We start from the raw sequence: 15,000 nt of genomic DNA on the forward strand, positions 1-15,000 counted from the left end.
GTTTCAGATGAACTTCATGTTCAGTCATTAGATGGTTCTCCAATGGAACGTGTTCCTGCAGATAAATACTGAAGCATTTGGATTGATATGGATTTGATGTTTATAAAACGTGTAGTTGAGCTGGTTAAGAAGATAAGATTTAAAGTTTTCTTTTTCTACCGAAACAGATTGTGTCTTTCTCTGAGCAGTAGGAAGCAGATTATTCAGTCAACCTTTTTATCTGTTGTTGATTATGGTGATATTATTTATCAAAGTGCAGCTGCTACTACTCTTAAACCTTTGGATGCCATCTACCATAGTGGCCGTCATTTTGTTACATGTGAGAGTTTTGATACTCATCAAAAGGTTGTCTGGACTTCTCTAAAGACCCCTACATCTCTACATTTGTCCCTTTTTTTTTTACAAGGCCCTATTTCATAAACTTCTGTATTTTCTAACTTTGCTGTTGAAGGATAAACACCTGAGTTACCTAACCGGTTCACAGGATTGGTTAACTCTTGAGGTTCCTAGGGTCTTTAAAGAGCTAGATAAATCTGCTTTTGGTTTTAATGCACCGTCTTACTGGAACAAAATTCAAAATACATTTCACCTTGATTTTCTGGTGCCGTTCGGGAAATTTAAAGTATTGATTGGGGACTTATTTGTTTTTCTGATTTGTGATGTTTAATTTGAGCTGATGTAAATGTGATATTTCAGTTTTTTATTTATAATAAATTTGCTAAAATAAAATAAAAACTGTTTTTGCTTAGTCATTATGGGGTATTGTGTGATTGATGAGATTATACTTTTTTTAATCCATTTTAGAATGAGGCTGTAACGTTAAAAAAAAATGCGGAAAAAGTCGAGGGGTCTGAATACTTTCCGAATGCACTGCAGTATGTACAGTACCAGTCAAAAGTTTGGACACACCTACTCATTCAAGGGTTTTTCAATATTTGCACTATTTTCTACATTGTAGAATAATAGTGAAGACATCAAAACTATGAAATAACACATATGGAATCATGTAGTAACTAAAAAGGTGTTAAATAAATCAAAATATATTTTACATTTGAGACTCCTCAAAGTAGCCACCCTTTGCCTTGATGACAGCTTTGCACACACTTGGCATTCTATCAACTAGCTTCACCTGGAATGCTTTTCCAACAGTCTTGAAGGAGTTCCCACATATGCCGAGCACTTGTTGGCTGCTTTTCCTTCACTCTGCAGTCCAACTCATCCCAAACCATCTGAATTGGGTTGAGGTCGGGTGATTGTGGGGCCAGGTCATCTGATGCAGCACTCCATCACTCTCCTTCTTGGTCAAATAGCCCTTACACAGCCTGGAGGTGTGTTGGGTCATTGTCCTGTTGAAAAACAAATGATAGTCCCACTAAGCTCAAACCAGATGGGATGGCGTATCGCTGCAGAATGCTGTGGTAGCCATGCTGGTTAAGTGTGCCTTGAATTCTAAATAAATCATGACAGTGTCACCAGAGAAGCTCCCCCATGCTATCACACCACCTCCTCCATGCTTCACAGTGGGAACTACACATGCGGAGATCATTTGTTCGCCTACTCTACATCTCACAAAGACACGGAGGTTGGAACCAAAAAATCTGAAATTTGGACTCATCAGACCAAAGGACAGATTTCCACCGGTCTAATGTCCATTGCTTGTGTTTCTTGGCCCAAGCAAGTCTCTTCTTCTTGTTGGTGTCCTTTAGTAGTGGTTTCTTTGCAACAATTCGTACATGAATCTTCTGTATACCCCTCTACCTTGTCACGACACAACTGATTGGCTCAAACGCATTAAGAAGGAGAATTACACAAACGACCTTTTAACAAGGCACACCTGTTAATTGAAATGCATTCCAGGTGACTACCTCATGACGCTGGTTGAGAAAACTGCTGAGTGTGCAAAGGCAGGGTGGCTACTTTGAAGAATCTCAAAAATAAAATGTTTGCTTAACACTTCCTTGGTTACTACATGATTCCATGTGTGTTATTTCATAGTTTTTGATGTCTTTCACTATTATTCTACAATGTAGAAAATAGTACAAAAAATTTAAGAAAAACCCTTGAATGTGTAGGTGTGTCCAAACTTTTGACTGGTACTGTATATAAAAATTCTCCTTCATAACGCACCTTATTTACAATAGGGCATTTATGGTTGACTAGAGCGCATTTAAGTCTGGCCATGACCTTAGTATATATATATATATACATTTGTTTGTATTGCATAGAAACATAGTCATTGACCAATAACCTGCATTAAAGGGAACGGCCACCATGGAGGCACCAATAAGGTTGCTCTTTCACCTGTGCAACTGTACGGGACAGATTCATGTGGGAAGCAACAAAAGGGAAAAGGGGATGGGGAAAGGAGAACATGAGGGATTTATTGTTGTGTTTTGTTTTCTATGTAAAGACATTCCCACGAAGAAGCTTGAGGATTGAGCAACACTATTTTCTCATTGTAGCTTTTTATGTAGTGTATCAACACCTTACATAATGTATAAAGTCAATGTGAGAAACATTTAAAGACCCATCTCAATATCACGTGTTGTGGCTCATACAGTGACTACATTAAGACAATGACTTTAACGACTAACAGTCTACGAAAAGTCTACTAAGCTAACATATGGAATTGTTTTATGATGGTCATACCATGGATCATTTAGCTACTTGAATTAGAATTTTACGACCCCTTTAAGGATAAATAAATATAGAAAAATGATTTGATATCATATTGAATTTGGCCTTTACTACTACAGCCCATAATAACACATTCATAGATGGCAAAAAATACAGTCAAAAATAAATCATAAGCAATAAGGTTTTGAATTGTCTTGTCCTATATTTAGGAGATATAACAAAGCTCAGGAAATATTTTTGTTTTTTTGGACACATATTTAACCCTTTATTTTTGTTGGCACAAAACTACCTCCATATGTCCAGTCATTTGTATGAGTTACCTTCAGCGGATACCATCATGTTGGTAAGAGTCTCCCCTTTCCACTAGTGGGGTCATATTATTCTCTAGACTAAACATGTGGGTTATCCAACACAAATGTCTTTAAATTCTTAAAACTGAGAAATCTTATACAATCTCTTCAACAGAGTCCGGCTGAATGTAAAACATCAAGCATTGAACGAATAGGGAAAGAAGTTGGTGTCCATGTTAAATCAAGGGTTGATTGAATTTCTACCTGATAGCTCAGAACCTATTAGGAAACAATGGGAAACAGAGCTCAAAGATTAAATTAGTGAGAACTATTAGTAACAGATATGTGAAAATGTTCATATTTTCTCTGACAACCTTAGACATAAGTTACTGCAATTCAAGATAATTTACTGCACTCCTGCCAGATTTCATGTAATGCACCCAGAGAACCAGCATCTCTTATATAATAACATCAAGCACCCAGTGCTCGACTTGGATTAAAATAGGTGTCGGTACTCATTTTGGGTGCCACTACTGTCTATTTTTAGGTGCAGGAGCTTCATAATACTTCTGAATTTATATTCTATAAGAGGAACAGGAGCGAAAGCAGTAGAACATTTGAGGCGCTGGTAATCAGCTCCGGTGAGCTTCTGTCCAAGTCAAGCACTGCCGGCACCTCTTAAAGAATAACATGAATACCTTCACCACTTATAGAATAATATGAGTACCTTCACCTCTATAGAATAATATGAGTACCTTCGCCTCTATAGAATAATATGAGTACCTTCACCTCTATAGAATAATATGAGTACCTTCACCTCTATAGAATAATATGAGTACCTTCACCTCTTATAGAATAATATGAGTACCTTCACCTCTATAGAATAATATGAGTACCTTCACCTCTATAGAATAATATGAGTACCTTCACCTCTATAGAATAATATGAGTACCTTCACCTCTATAGAATAATATGAGTACCTTCACCTCTATAGAATAATATGAGTACCTTCACCTCTATAGAATAATATGAGTACCTTCACCTCTTATAGAATAATATGAGTACCTTCACCTCTATAGAATAATATGAGTACCTTCACCTCTTATAGAATAATATGAGTACCTTCACCTCTTATAGAATAATATGAGTACCTTCACCTCTTATAGAATAATATGAGTACCTTCACCTCTATAGAATAATATGAGTACCTTCACCTCTATAGAATAATATGAGTACCTTCGCCTCTATAGAATAATATGAGTACTGGGACCTCTTATAGAATAATATGAGTACCTTAACCTCTATAGAATAATATGAGTACCTTCACCTCTTATAGAATAATATGAGTACCTTCACCTCTTATAGAATAATATGAGTACCTTCACCTCTTATAGAATAATATGAGTACCTTCACCTCTTATAGAATAATATGAGTACCTTCACCTCTATAGAATAATATGAGTACCTTCACCTCTTATAGAATAATATGAGTACCTTCACCTCTATAGAATAATATGAGTACCTTCACCTCTTATAGAATAATATGAGTACCTTCACCTCTTATAGAATAATATGAGTACTGGCACCTCTTGTAGAATAATGACAATTTCGTCAACAGTGTGTGTGCACCTTTTTAATTCCACTTTAAGCGTTGCCTAACCACTAATGAAATCCAGGTTGTGTCCCAAGTAGCCCCCTATTCTCTATATAGTGCACCACTGTTCACTAGAGCTCTATGGACCCTGGGAAAAGTAGTGCACTATAAAGGGAATAAGGTACCATTTTGGCTGCATTTTCAATGAATATCTACAGATTATACAACCATGAAAAAAGAGCACTGAACAATTCGACCTTGGAGAAGTCTTTCACGAAAAGATACAAAGTGACTCAAAGAGAAAAATCAATTAGTAAAAGATTTAGCATTAGAGTGATGCTGAATGTCCGCTGGTCAAAGCCTGGCATTTAATCAACAGTCATCAAAAGAATCAAACTGTTATATTAGAAGTATTGTTCAAACATAATTAACAAAAATACCGTAGTAAAATCTAGTCTCTATTCAAAAATAATGATAAAAATGTACATATAAAAATGTACATGATCCTGCAATATAATAAGAACAAACAGGAACTACAACACAGAACAGGAACTACAACACAGAACAGGAACTACAACACAGAACAGGAACTACAACACAAAACAGGAACTACAACACAAAACAGGAACTACAACACAGAACAGGAACTACAACAGAAAACATAACTACAACACAGAACAGGAACTACAACAGAAAACATAACTACAAAACAAAACAGGAACTACAACACAGAACAGGAACTACAACACAAAACAGGAACTACAACACAGAACAGGAACTACAACACAAAACAGGAACTACAACACAAAACAGGAACTACAACACAAAACATAACAGGAACTACAACAGAAAACAGGAACTACAACACAAAACAGGAACTACAGCAGAAAACATAACTACAACACAAAACAGGAACTACAACACAAAACAGGAACTACAACACAGAACAGGAACTACAACAGAAAACATAACTACAACACAAAACATAACTACAACACAAAACAGGAACTACAACACAAAACAGGAACTACAACACAAAACAGGAACTACAACACAAAACGTAACTACAACACAAAACAGAACAGGAACTACAACACAAAACAGGAACTACAACACAAAACAGGAAGTACAACACAAAACAGGAACTACAACACAAAACAGGAACTACAACACAAAAAAGGAAGTACAACACAAAACATAACAGGAACTAAACAAAACAGGAACTACAACACAAAACAGGAACTACAACACAAAACAGGAACTACAACACAAAAAAGGAACTACAACACAAAACAGGAACTACAACACAAAACAGGAAGTACAACACAAAACAGGAACTACAACACAAAACAGGAACTACAACACAAAACAGGAACTACAACACAAAACAGGAACTACAACACAAAACAGGAACTACAACACAAAAAAAGGAAGTACAACACAAAACATAACAGGAACAAAACAAAACAGGAACTACAACACAAAACATAACATAACATTTTGTATCCCCATTGTTGGCTTTGATCTGTAGAGGACTTTCCCCTCCAATATGGTTCTGTGGTTCTATGATTCCGCGATTCCGTCGTTCTATGGTTCTGTTGTTCTATTACGGTTCTGTGGTTCTAGTACACTGGGGTGGCGTTGCGGATCGCACAGCAGAGAACCATGGTGAAGATCATCTCAAAGATCTACAGAGGAAGAAGAAGAGGAAGGTGTTTATCAAGACTTCAACATCTGTCCTCACTCAGTCAGGACAGCAGAGGTCAGAAGAACCTTTCTGTCTGTGCAGATAGTAACTAGTAGTAACAGATAGTAACTTCCAAAGTTTTGTTTACTATAGCGCAGTGGATTATAGAATATAACAGAAAAGTAATCCAACCGCGGTCCGGAAGCGTCTCCGTGGTAACACCGCTCACCATGATGACAGCGACCGCCAGGGCAGCTAGACCAATCAGGCAGAGCTTCTCAGAGAAGAGGTCCTTCAGCTTCAGATGACAGCTCTAGTGGAAGGGGAACACAGGGAGGGGATAACGACCAACACTTAAACGTTTGTTTTCCTCCTGTCATATAAATGTGCTGTGTAAAGCATTCATTTAAATAGTACATAGAGATTTACAGTAATAATGATTATGATTCCCTTCCAGGAGAGAATGCTGTTTTTTGAGTCGACAATGTTTTTTGTAAAATCCAAATATTCCAAACCATCCATTTGAACTACTTCACCAAATATCAAAACATTGGAAAGGGAAGGTAAAAGGGGGGATAGATACCTAGTCAGTTGCACAAATGAATACCTTCAACTTAAATGTATCTACCCGTATTGAACCCGAACCCTCTGAATCATTGGACATTGACCTGGGGGACAACGTGATGTGTGAACTGTACCTGAGGTTTCAACAAGGCATCGTCCTGCGTCTTCTTGGGACACAGAGCTACGGCTACTTGTTTGAATAAGGGAGAGTCATCTCCTTTACCACAGCAGTCCAGCTGAAGACACAGGTGGAGACAACCGCTCAGTCATGTGATTGATTGATTGATTGATTGATTGATATTTCTCTCCCCCAGCCCTCCCTCAGTTCTACAGAACCGTCACAGTACAACGATCGCATTTTTATTTATTTATTTATTTCACCTTTATTTAAACCAGGTAGGCAAGTTGAGAACGAGTTCTCATTTATAATTGCGACCTGGCCAAGATAAAGCAAAGCAGTTTGACAACATATAACAACACAGAGTTACACATGGAATAAACAAAACATACAGTCAATAATACAGTAGAAAAATAGGTCTATATACAATGTGAGCAAATGAGGTGAGATAAGGGAGGTAAAGGCAATAAATAGGCCATGGTGGCGAAATAAATACAATATAGCAATTAAAACACTGGAATGGTAGATTTGACAGTAGATGAGTGTGCAAAGTAGAAATACTGGGGTGCAAAGGAGCAAAATAAATAAATAAATACAGTAGGGGAAGAGGTAGTTGTTTGGGCTAAATTATAGATGGGCTATGTACAGGTGCAGTGATCTGTGAGCATTGAGGAGAATACATTTTTAGAAAGGTATTATTCCATGAGTACCTTCACCTCTTAGATGCGCATCTTTTTCCCTCAGCAATAACAGATACATTTTCAACATTAAACAGCGTTTACACCAGCAGCCCAATTCCTTCCTGTCATCCAGGACCTCTACACCAGGCGGTGTCAGAGGAAGGCCCTAAAAATTGTCAAAGACTCCAGCCATCCAAGTCATAGACTGTTCTCTCTGCTACCGCACGGCAAGCGGTACCGGAGCGCCAAGTCTTGGTCCAAGAGGCTTCTAAACAGCTTCTACCCCCCAAGTCATAAGACTCCTGAACAGCTAATCAAATGGCTACCCAGACTATTTGCATTCCACCCCCCCCCCCCCACCACCCTCTTTTACGCTGCTGCTACAGTACTCTCTGTTATTATCATAGTCACTTTAATAACTCTACCTACATGTACATATTACCTCAATTACCTCGACACCGGTGCCCCTCCACATTGACTCTGTACCGGTACCCCCTGTATATAGCCTCCACATTGACTCTGTACCGGTACCCCCTGTATATAGCCTCCACATTGACTCTGTACCGGTACCCCCTGTATATAGCCTCCACATTGACTCTGTACCGTAATACCCTGTATATAGCCTCCACATTGACTCTGTACCGGTACCCCCTGTATATAGCCTCCACATTGACTCTGTACCGGTACCCCTGTATATAGCCTCGCTATTGTTATTTTACTGCTGCTCTTTAGTTATTTGTTACTTTTATGTATTGTTTATTTTTTAGGTATTTTTCTTAAAACTGCATTGTTGGTTAAGGGCTTGTAAGTAAGAATTTCATTGTAAGGTCTACACCTGTTGTATTTGGCGCATGTGACAAATACAATTTGATTTGACTTGATTTTATATTTTATTAATTGACACAAATTGATTTTTTTTAACCAATCACATCAGATCTTTTCAGATGAGAGCTCTTTTTTTTTCTTCCAGAGCTGATCTGATTGGTCAAAAGACACAATTAATGAATAAAAGATAACAATTGGGCTGCCTGTGTAAACGCAGTCAATTCTGATCTTCAGGATCTACAGGAATAGCTAGTGTTTTATAATCACATTACTACATTATTGCTACAACCACTTTAACAGATTAAAATGATGATGAAATAACCCAGAGGTGAAACTGGTGACCTACCGTCTCGTGAAACACCTCCAGGACTTTGATAGCAGCTGTTTTGCTAGAAGAGTCTATGACGTCCACTGACTTGATGTACGCCGCATCATAGAAGTTTATCATCTCCTTGGAGATCTGGAACGAACCGAGATAGCAGAGTTTGGTAGAGTCGACGTGTGTGTCGTGTGTGTGTGTGTGTGTGTGTGTGTGTGTGTATGCGGGCATGTGCGTGGTTGTGCGTGTGTGCGTGTGTGTCTTACTGTGTCTCGGTTACTAAATCCCCAGATCCCAGCAGCCACCTCACAGGCGAAGAGGCACACCAACAGGAAGAAGAACTGAAAGAGAAAGACAAAAGAGAGATTAATTTGTCAAGCTTTTTCAAAAATGGGCATATGTGTAATCTCAGGGCTTTACTTTACTGAAGGCCAAAACTTGATCTTCCACAAAAATGATAGAGAGAGAGAGAGAGAGAGAGAGAGAGAGAGAGAGAGAGAGAGCGAGAGAGAGAGAGAGAGAGCTGTAAGGCTGTTACTGAGAGAGAGAGAGAGAGAGCTGTACTGTGTTACTGAGAGAGAGAGAGAGAGAGAGAGAGAGAGAGAGCTGTAAGGCTGTTACTGAGAGAGAGAGAGAGAGAGAGAGAGCTGTACTGTGTTACTGAGAGAGAGAGAGAGAGAGAGATGTACTGTGTTACTGAGAGAGAGAGAGAGAGAGAGAGAGAGAGAGAGAGCTGTAAGGCTGTTACTGAGAGAGAGAGAGAGAGAGAGAGAGAGAGCTGTACTGTGTTACTGAGAGAGAGAGAGAGAGAGAGAGAGCTGTACTGTGTTACTGAGAGAGAGAGAGAGAGCTGTACTGTGTTACTGAGAGAGAGAGAGAGAGAGAGAGAGCTGTACTGTGTTACTGAAGAGAGAGAGAGAGAGAGAGAGCTGTAGGGTTGTGTTACTGAGAGAGAGAGAGAGAGAGAGCTGTAGGGTTGTGCTACTGAGAGAGAGAGAGAGCTGTAGGGTTGTGCTACTAGAGAGAGAGAGAGAGAGAGAGAGAGAGAGAGAGAGAGAGAGAGAGAGAGGGCTGTAAGGCTGTTACTGAGAGAGAGAGAGAGAGAGAGAGCTGTACTGTGTTACTAGAGAGAGAGAGAGAGAGAGAGAGAGAGAGAGAGAGAGAGAGAGAGAGAGAGCTGTAGGGTTGTGTTACTGAGAGAGAGAGAGAGAGAGAGAGCTGTAGGGTTGTGTTACTGAGAGAGAGAAAGAGAGCTGTAGGGTTGTGCTACTGAGAGAGAGAGAGAGCTGTAGGGTTGTGCTACTGAGAGAGAGCTGTAGGGTTGTGCTACTGAGAGAGAGAGAGAGAGAGAGAGAGAGAGAGAGAGAGAGAGAGGGCTGTAAGGCTGTTACTGAGAGAGAGAGAGAGAGAGAGAGAGAGAGAGAGAGAGAGCTGTACTGTGTTACTGAGAGAGAGAGAGAGAGAGAGAGAGAGAGCTGTACTGTGTTACTGAGAGAGAGAGAGAGAGAGAGAGAGAGAGAGAGAGAGAGCTGTACTGTGTTACTGAGAGAGAGAGAGAGAGAGAGAGAGAGAGAGAGAGAGAGAGAGCTGTAGGGTTGTGCTACTCTCCCATGTTTACACGTCTGTCAATATTGCTGTCCATCCAGAGACGCTGCACTGTGGCTGACCCTGTGGCTGACCCTGTGGCTGACCCTGTGGCTGACCCTGTGCCTCTCAATGTGTATGTGTATCTGGATATGTTAACTAAGGCAAAAAAAAACAAAAAAACATTTCTGTTCTAACCGATAGATAATAAAATATATATTCTATCCCTGAGAGAGAGCGCTGTAGGGCCCTGCTACATTCCAATGTTGAGCGGCGTGCCCTAAAAGACATTTACATTTGAGTCATTTAGCAGACGCTCTTATCCAGAGCGACTTACAGTAGTGAATGCATACATTTCATTTCATGCATTTTTTTTTTTGTACTGGCCCCCCGTGGGAATCGAACCCACAACCCTGGCGTTGCACACACCATGCTGGCGTTGCAAACACCATGCTCTACCAACTGAGCCACAGGGAAGACATGCGGTGCTGCCCTCTAGTGGTGTGTCCTGCTGCCCTCTAGTGGTGTGTCCTGCTGCCCTCTAGTGGTGTGTCCTGCTGCCCTCTAGTGGTGTGTCCTGCTGCCCTCTAGTGGTGTGTCCTGCTGCCCTGTAGTGGTGTGTCCTGCTGCCCTCTAGTGGTGTGTCCTGCTGCCCTCTCGTGTTGTGTCCTGCTGCCCTGTAGTGGTGTGTCCTGCTGCCCTCTAGTGGTGTGTCCTGCTGCCCTCTCGTGTTGTGTCCTGCTGCCCTCTAGTGTTGTGTCCTGCTGCCCTCTAGTGGTGTGTCCTGCTGCCCTGTAGTGGTGTGTCCTGCTGCCCTCTAGTGGTGTGTCCTGCTGCCCTCTCGTGTTGTGTCCTGCTGCCCTCTAGTGGTGTGTCCTGCTGCCCTCAAGTGGTGTGTCCTGCTGCCCTGTAGTAGTGTGTCCTGCTGCCCTGTAGTGGTGTGTCCTGCTGCCTTGTAGTAGTGTGTCCTGCTGCCCTCTAGTGGTGTGTCCTGCTGCCCTCTAGTGGTGTGTCCTGCTGCCCTCTAGTGGTGTGTCCTGCTGCCCTCTAGTGGTGTGTCCTGCTGCCTTGTAGTAGTGTGTCCTGCTGCCCTCTAGTGGTGTGTCCTGCTGCCCTGTAGTGGTGTGTCCTGCTGCCCTGTAGTAGTGTGTCCTGCTGCCCTCTAGTGGTGTGTCCTGCTGCCCTCTAGTGGTGTGTCCTGCTGCCCTCTAGTGGTGTGTCCTGCTGCCCTGTAGTGGTGTGTCCTGCTGCCCTGTAGTAGTGTGTCCTGCTGCCCTCTAGTGGTGTGTCCTGCTGCCCTGTAGTGGTGTGTCCTGCTGCCCTCTAGTGGTGTGTCCTGCTGCCCTCTAGTGGTGTGTCCTGCTGCCCTGTAGTGGTGTGTCCTGCTGCCCTCTAGTGGTCACTCACTCACCGTTCCAAGGAGGCACTGAGATTCCTGGATGGCACCGTAGCAACCAAGGAACCCCACAATCATCATCACAGCTCCCACAGCTATCAGGATGTACACGCCTAGAGAAAAAAGACACAACTCCAATGGTCACACAGTGAAAAAGCTGAAATTCACTACTTTCATTCATCTACTTGCCCTGCCGCCATTTTGCCATTTTGTTTTTAGGACATACAGGGCTACAAATACAATACAAAAAAACAATTTGACATAAACAGTTCGATTCATTACTGTTACTGACAAATGTCAAGGAACAAATAAGGTCCGCCAAGCAAAAACCTGATAATTGTTTTTTGAATCTAATCAAGTAAAATGTTATTGGTCGCAGACACATACTGTATTTAGCAGATGTTATTGCGGTTGTAGCGAAATGCTTGTGTTTCTAGCTCCAACAGTATCTAACAATTCACAACAATACACACAAATTTAAAAGTAAAACAATGGAATTAAGAAATATAATAATATTAGGACGAGCAATGTCAGAGTATATATATATATACAGTTGAAGTCTGAAGTTTACATACACCTTAGCCAAATACATTTAAACTCAGTCTTTCACAATTCCTGACATTTAATCCTCGTAAAAATTCCCTGTTTTAGGTCAGTTAGGATCATCACTTTATTTTAAGAATATGAAATGTCAGAATAATAGTAGAGAGAATGATATATATATATATCATTCTCTCTACTATTATTCTGACATTTCACATTCTTAAAATAAAGTGATGATCCTAACTGACCTAAAACAGGGAATTTTTACGAGGATTAAATGTCAGGAATTGTGAAAGATATATATATATATATATATATATATACAGTTGAAGTCGGAAGTTTACATACACTTAGGTTGGAGTCAACAAAACTCGTTTTTCAACCACTCCACAAATTTCTTGTTAACAAACCATAGTTTATAATTCACAGTAACACAATTCCAGTGGGTCAGAAGTGTACATACACTAAGTTGACTGTGCCTTTAAACAGTTTGGAAAATTCCAGAAAAGGATGTCATGGCGTTAGAAGCTTCTGATAGGCTAATTGACATCATTTGAGTCAATAGAAAGTGTACCTGTGGATGTATTTCAAGGCCTACCTTCAAACCCAGTGCCTCTTTGCTTGACGTCATGCGAAAATCAAAAGAAATCAGCCAAGACCTCAGAAAAACAAATTGTAGACCTCCACAAGTCTGGTTCATCCTTGGGAGCAATTTCCAAATGCCTGAAGGTACCACGTTCATCTGTCCAAACAATAGTACGCAAGTATAAACACCATGGGACCACGCAGCCGTCATACCGCTCAGGAAGGAGACGCATTCTGTCTCCTAAAGATGAACGTACTTTAGTGCAAAAAGTGCAAATCAATCCCAGAACAACAGCAAAGGACCTTGTGAAGATGCTGGAGGAAACAGGTACAAAAGTATCTACATCCACAATAAAATGAGTCCTATATCAACATAACCTGAAAGGCCGCTCAGCAAGGAAGAAGCCACTGCTACAAAACCGCCATAAAAAAGCCAGACTACGGTTTGCAACTGCACATGGGGACAAAGATTGTACTTTTTGGAGAAATGTCCTCTGGTCTGATGAAACAAAAATAGAACTGTTTGGCCATAATGACCATCATTATGTTTGGAGGAAAAAGGGGGATGCTTGCAAGCCGAAGAACACCATCCCAACCGTGAAGCACGGGGGTGGCAGCATCATCATCATCATGTTGTGTTTTACTGCAGGAGGGACTGGTGCACTTCACAAAATAGATGGCATCATGAGGCAAGAAAATTATGTGGATATAGAGAAGCAACATCAGCCAAAATTCACCCAACTTATTGTGGGAAGCTTGTGGAAGGCTGCCCTAAACGTTTGACCCAAGTTAAACAATTTAAAGGCAATGCTACCAAATACTAATTGAGTGTATGTAAACTTCTGACCCACTGGGAATGTGATGAAAGAAATAAAAGCTGAAATAAATCATTCTCTCTACTATTATTCTGACATTTCACATTCTTAAAATAAAGTGGTGATCCTAACTGACCTAAAACAGGGAATTTTTACGAGGATTAAATGTCAGGAATTGTGAAAAACTGAGTTTAAATGTATTTGGCTAAGGTGTATGTAAACTTCCGACTTCAACTGTATATACACACGTGCAAACATATATAAACTCAGAAACGTCCCTTTTTCAGGACCCTGTCTTTCAAAGATAATTTGTAAAATCAAAAATAACTTCACAGATCTTCCTTGTTAAGGGTTTAAACACTGTTCATTGAACCATAAACAATTAATTAATAATATGCACCTGTGGAACGGTCATTAAGACACAGCTTACAGACGGTAGGCAATTAAGGTCACAGTTAAGAAAACTTAGGACACTAAAGAGGCCTTTCTACTGACTCTGAAAAACACCAAAAGAAAGATGCCCAGGGTCCCTGCTCATCTGCGTGAACGTGCCTTAGGCATGCTGCAAGGAGGCATGAGGACTGCAGATGTGACCAGGGCAATAAATTGCAATGTCCGTACTGTGAGACGCCTAAGACAGCGCTACAGGGAGACAGGACGGACAGCTGATCATCCTTGCAGTGGCAGACCATGTGTAACAACACCTGCACAGGATAGGTACATCCGAACATCACACCTGCGGGACAGGTACAGGATGGCAACAACAACTGCCCGAGTTACACCAGGAACACACAATCCCTCCATCAGTGATCAGACTGTCCGCAATAGGCTGAGAGAGGCTGGACTGTGGGCTTGTAGGCCTGTTGTAAGGCAGGTCCTCACCAGACATCACCAGCAACAACGTCGCCTATGGGCACAAACCCACCGTCGCTGGACCAGACAGGACTGGCAAAAAGTTCTCTTCACTGACAAGTCGCGGTTTTGTCTCCAGGGGTGATGGTTGGATTCGCGTTTATCGTCAAAGGAATAAACGTTACACCGAGTCCTGTACTCTGGAGCGGGATCGATTTGGAGGTGGAGGGTCCGTCATGGTCTGGGGCGGTGTGTCACAGCATCATCGGACTGAGCTTGTCGTCATTGCAGGCAATCTGGGAAGACATCCTCCTCCCTCATGTGGTACCCTTCCTGCAGGCTCATCCTGACATGATCCTCCAGCATGACAATGCCACCAGCGATATTATGGACAGTATTTGGATAGAATATGTAGTATATCTGAAGAATACATGGATAGAATATGTAGTATATCTGAAGAATACATGGATAGAATATGTAGTATATCTGAAGAATACATGGATAGAATATG

At 41.1% G+C, this 15,000-nt stretch overlaps 1 protein-coding gene across 1 annotated transcript in view; it reads right to left on the reverse strand.

The window, feature by feature from the left end:
• Nucleotides 1-4,547: 4,547 nt before the first annotated feature.
• Nucleotides 4,548-15,000, reverse strand: part of LOC106561812 (CD81 antigen) — a 32,721-nt gene continuing 22,268 nt past the window's right edge. Inside the window, exons 3-8 of the mRNA XM_014126059.2 lie at nucleotides 11,710-11,807; nucleotides 8,981-9,055; nucleotides 8,742-8,855; nucleotides 6,907-7,008; nucleotides 6,438-6,521; nucleotides 4,548-6,209 (exon numbers count right to left, since the gene is read on the reverse strand). Coding sequence (XP_013981534.1) covers nucleotides 6,144-6,209; nucleotides 6,438-6,521; nucleotides 6,907-7,008; nucleotides 8,742-8,855; nucleotides 8,981-9,055; nucleotides 11,710-11,807 — 539 coding nt within the window. The 3' untranslated portion in view covers nucleotides 4,548-6,143. The remainder of the gene's footprint in view (nucleotides 6,210-6,437; nucleotides 6,522-6,906; nucleotides 7,009-8,741; nucleotides 8,856-8,980; nucleotides 9,056-11,709; nucleotides 11,808-15,000) is intronic.

The sequence above is a fragment of the Salmo salar genome, chromosome ssa10 (genome assembly GCF_905237065.1).
Source record: "Salmo salar chromosome ssa10, Ssal_v3.1, whole genome shotgun sequence".
NCBI classification, from domain to species: Eukaryota; Metazoa; Chordata; class Actinopteri; order Salmoniformes; family Salmonidae; genus Salmo; species Salmo salar.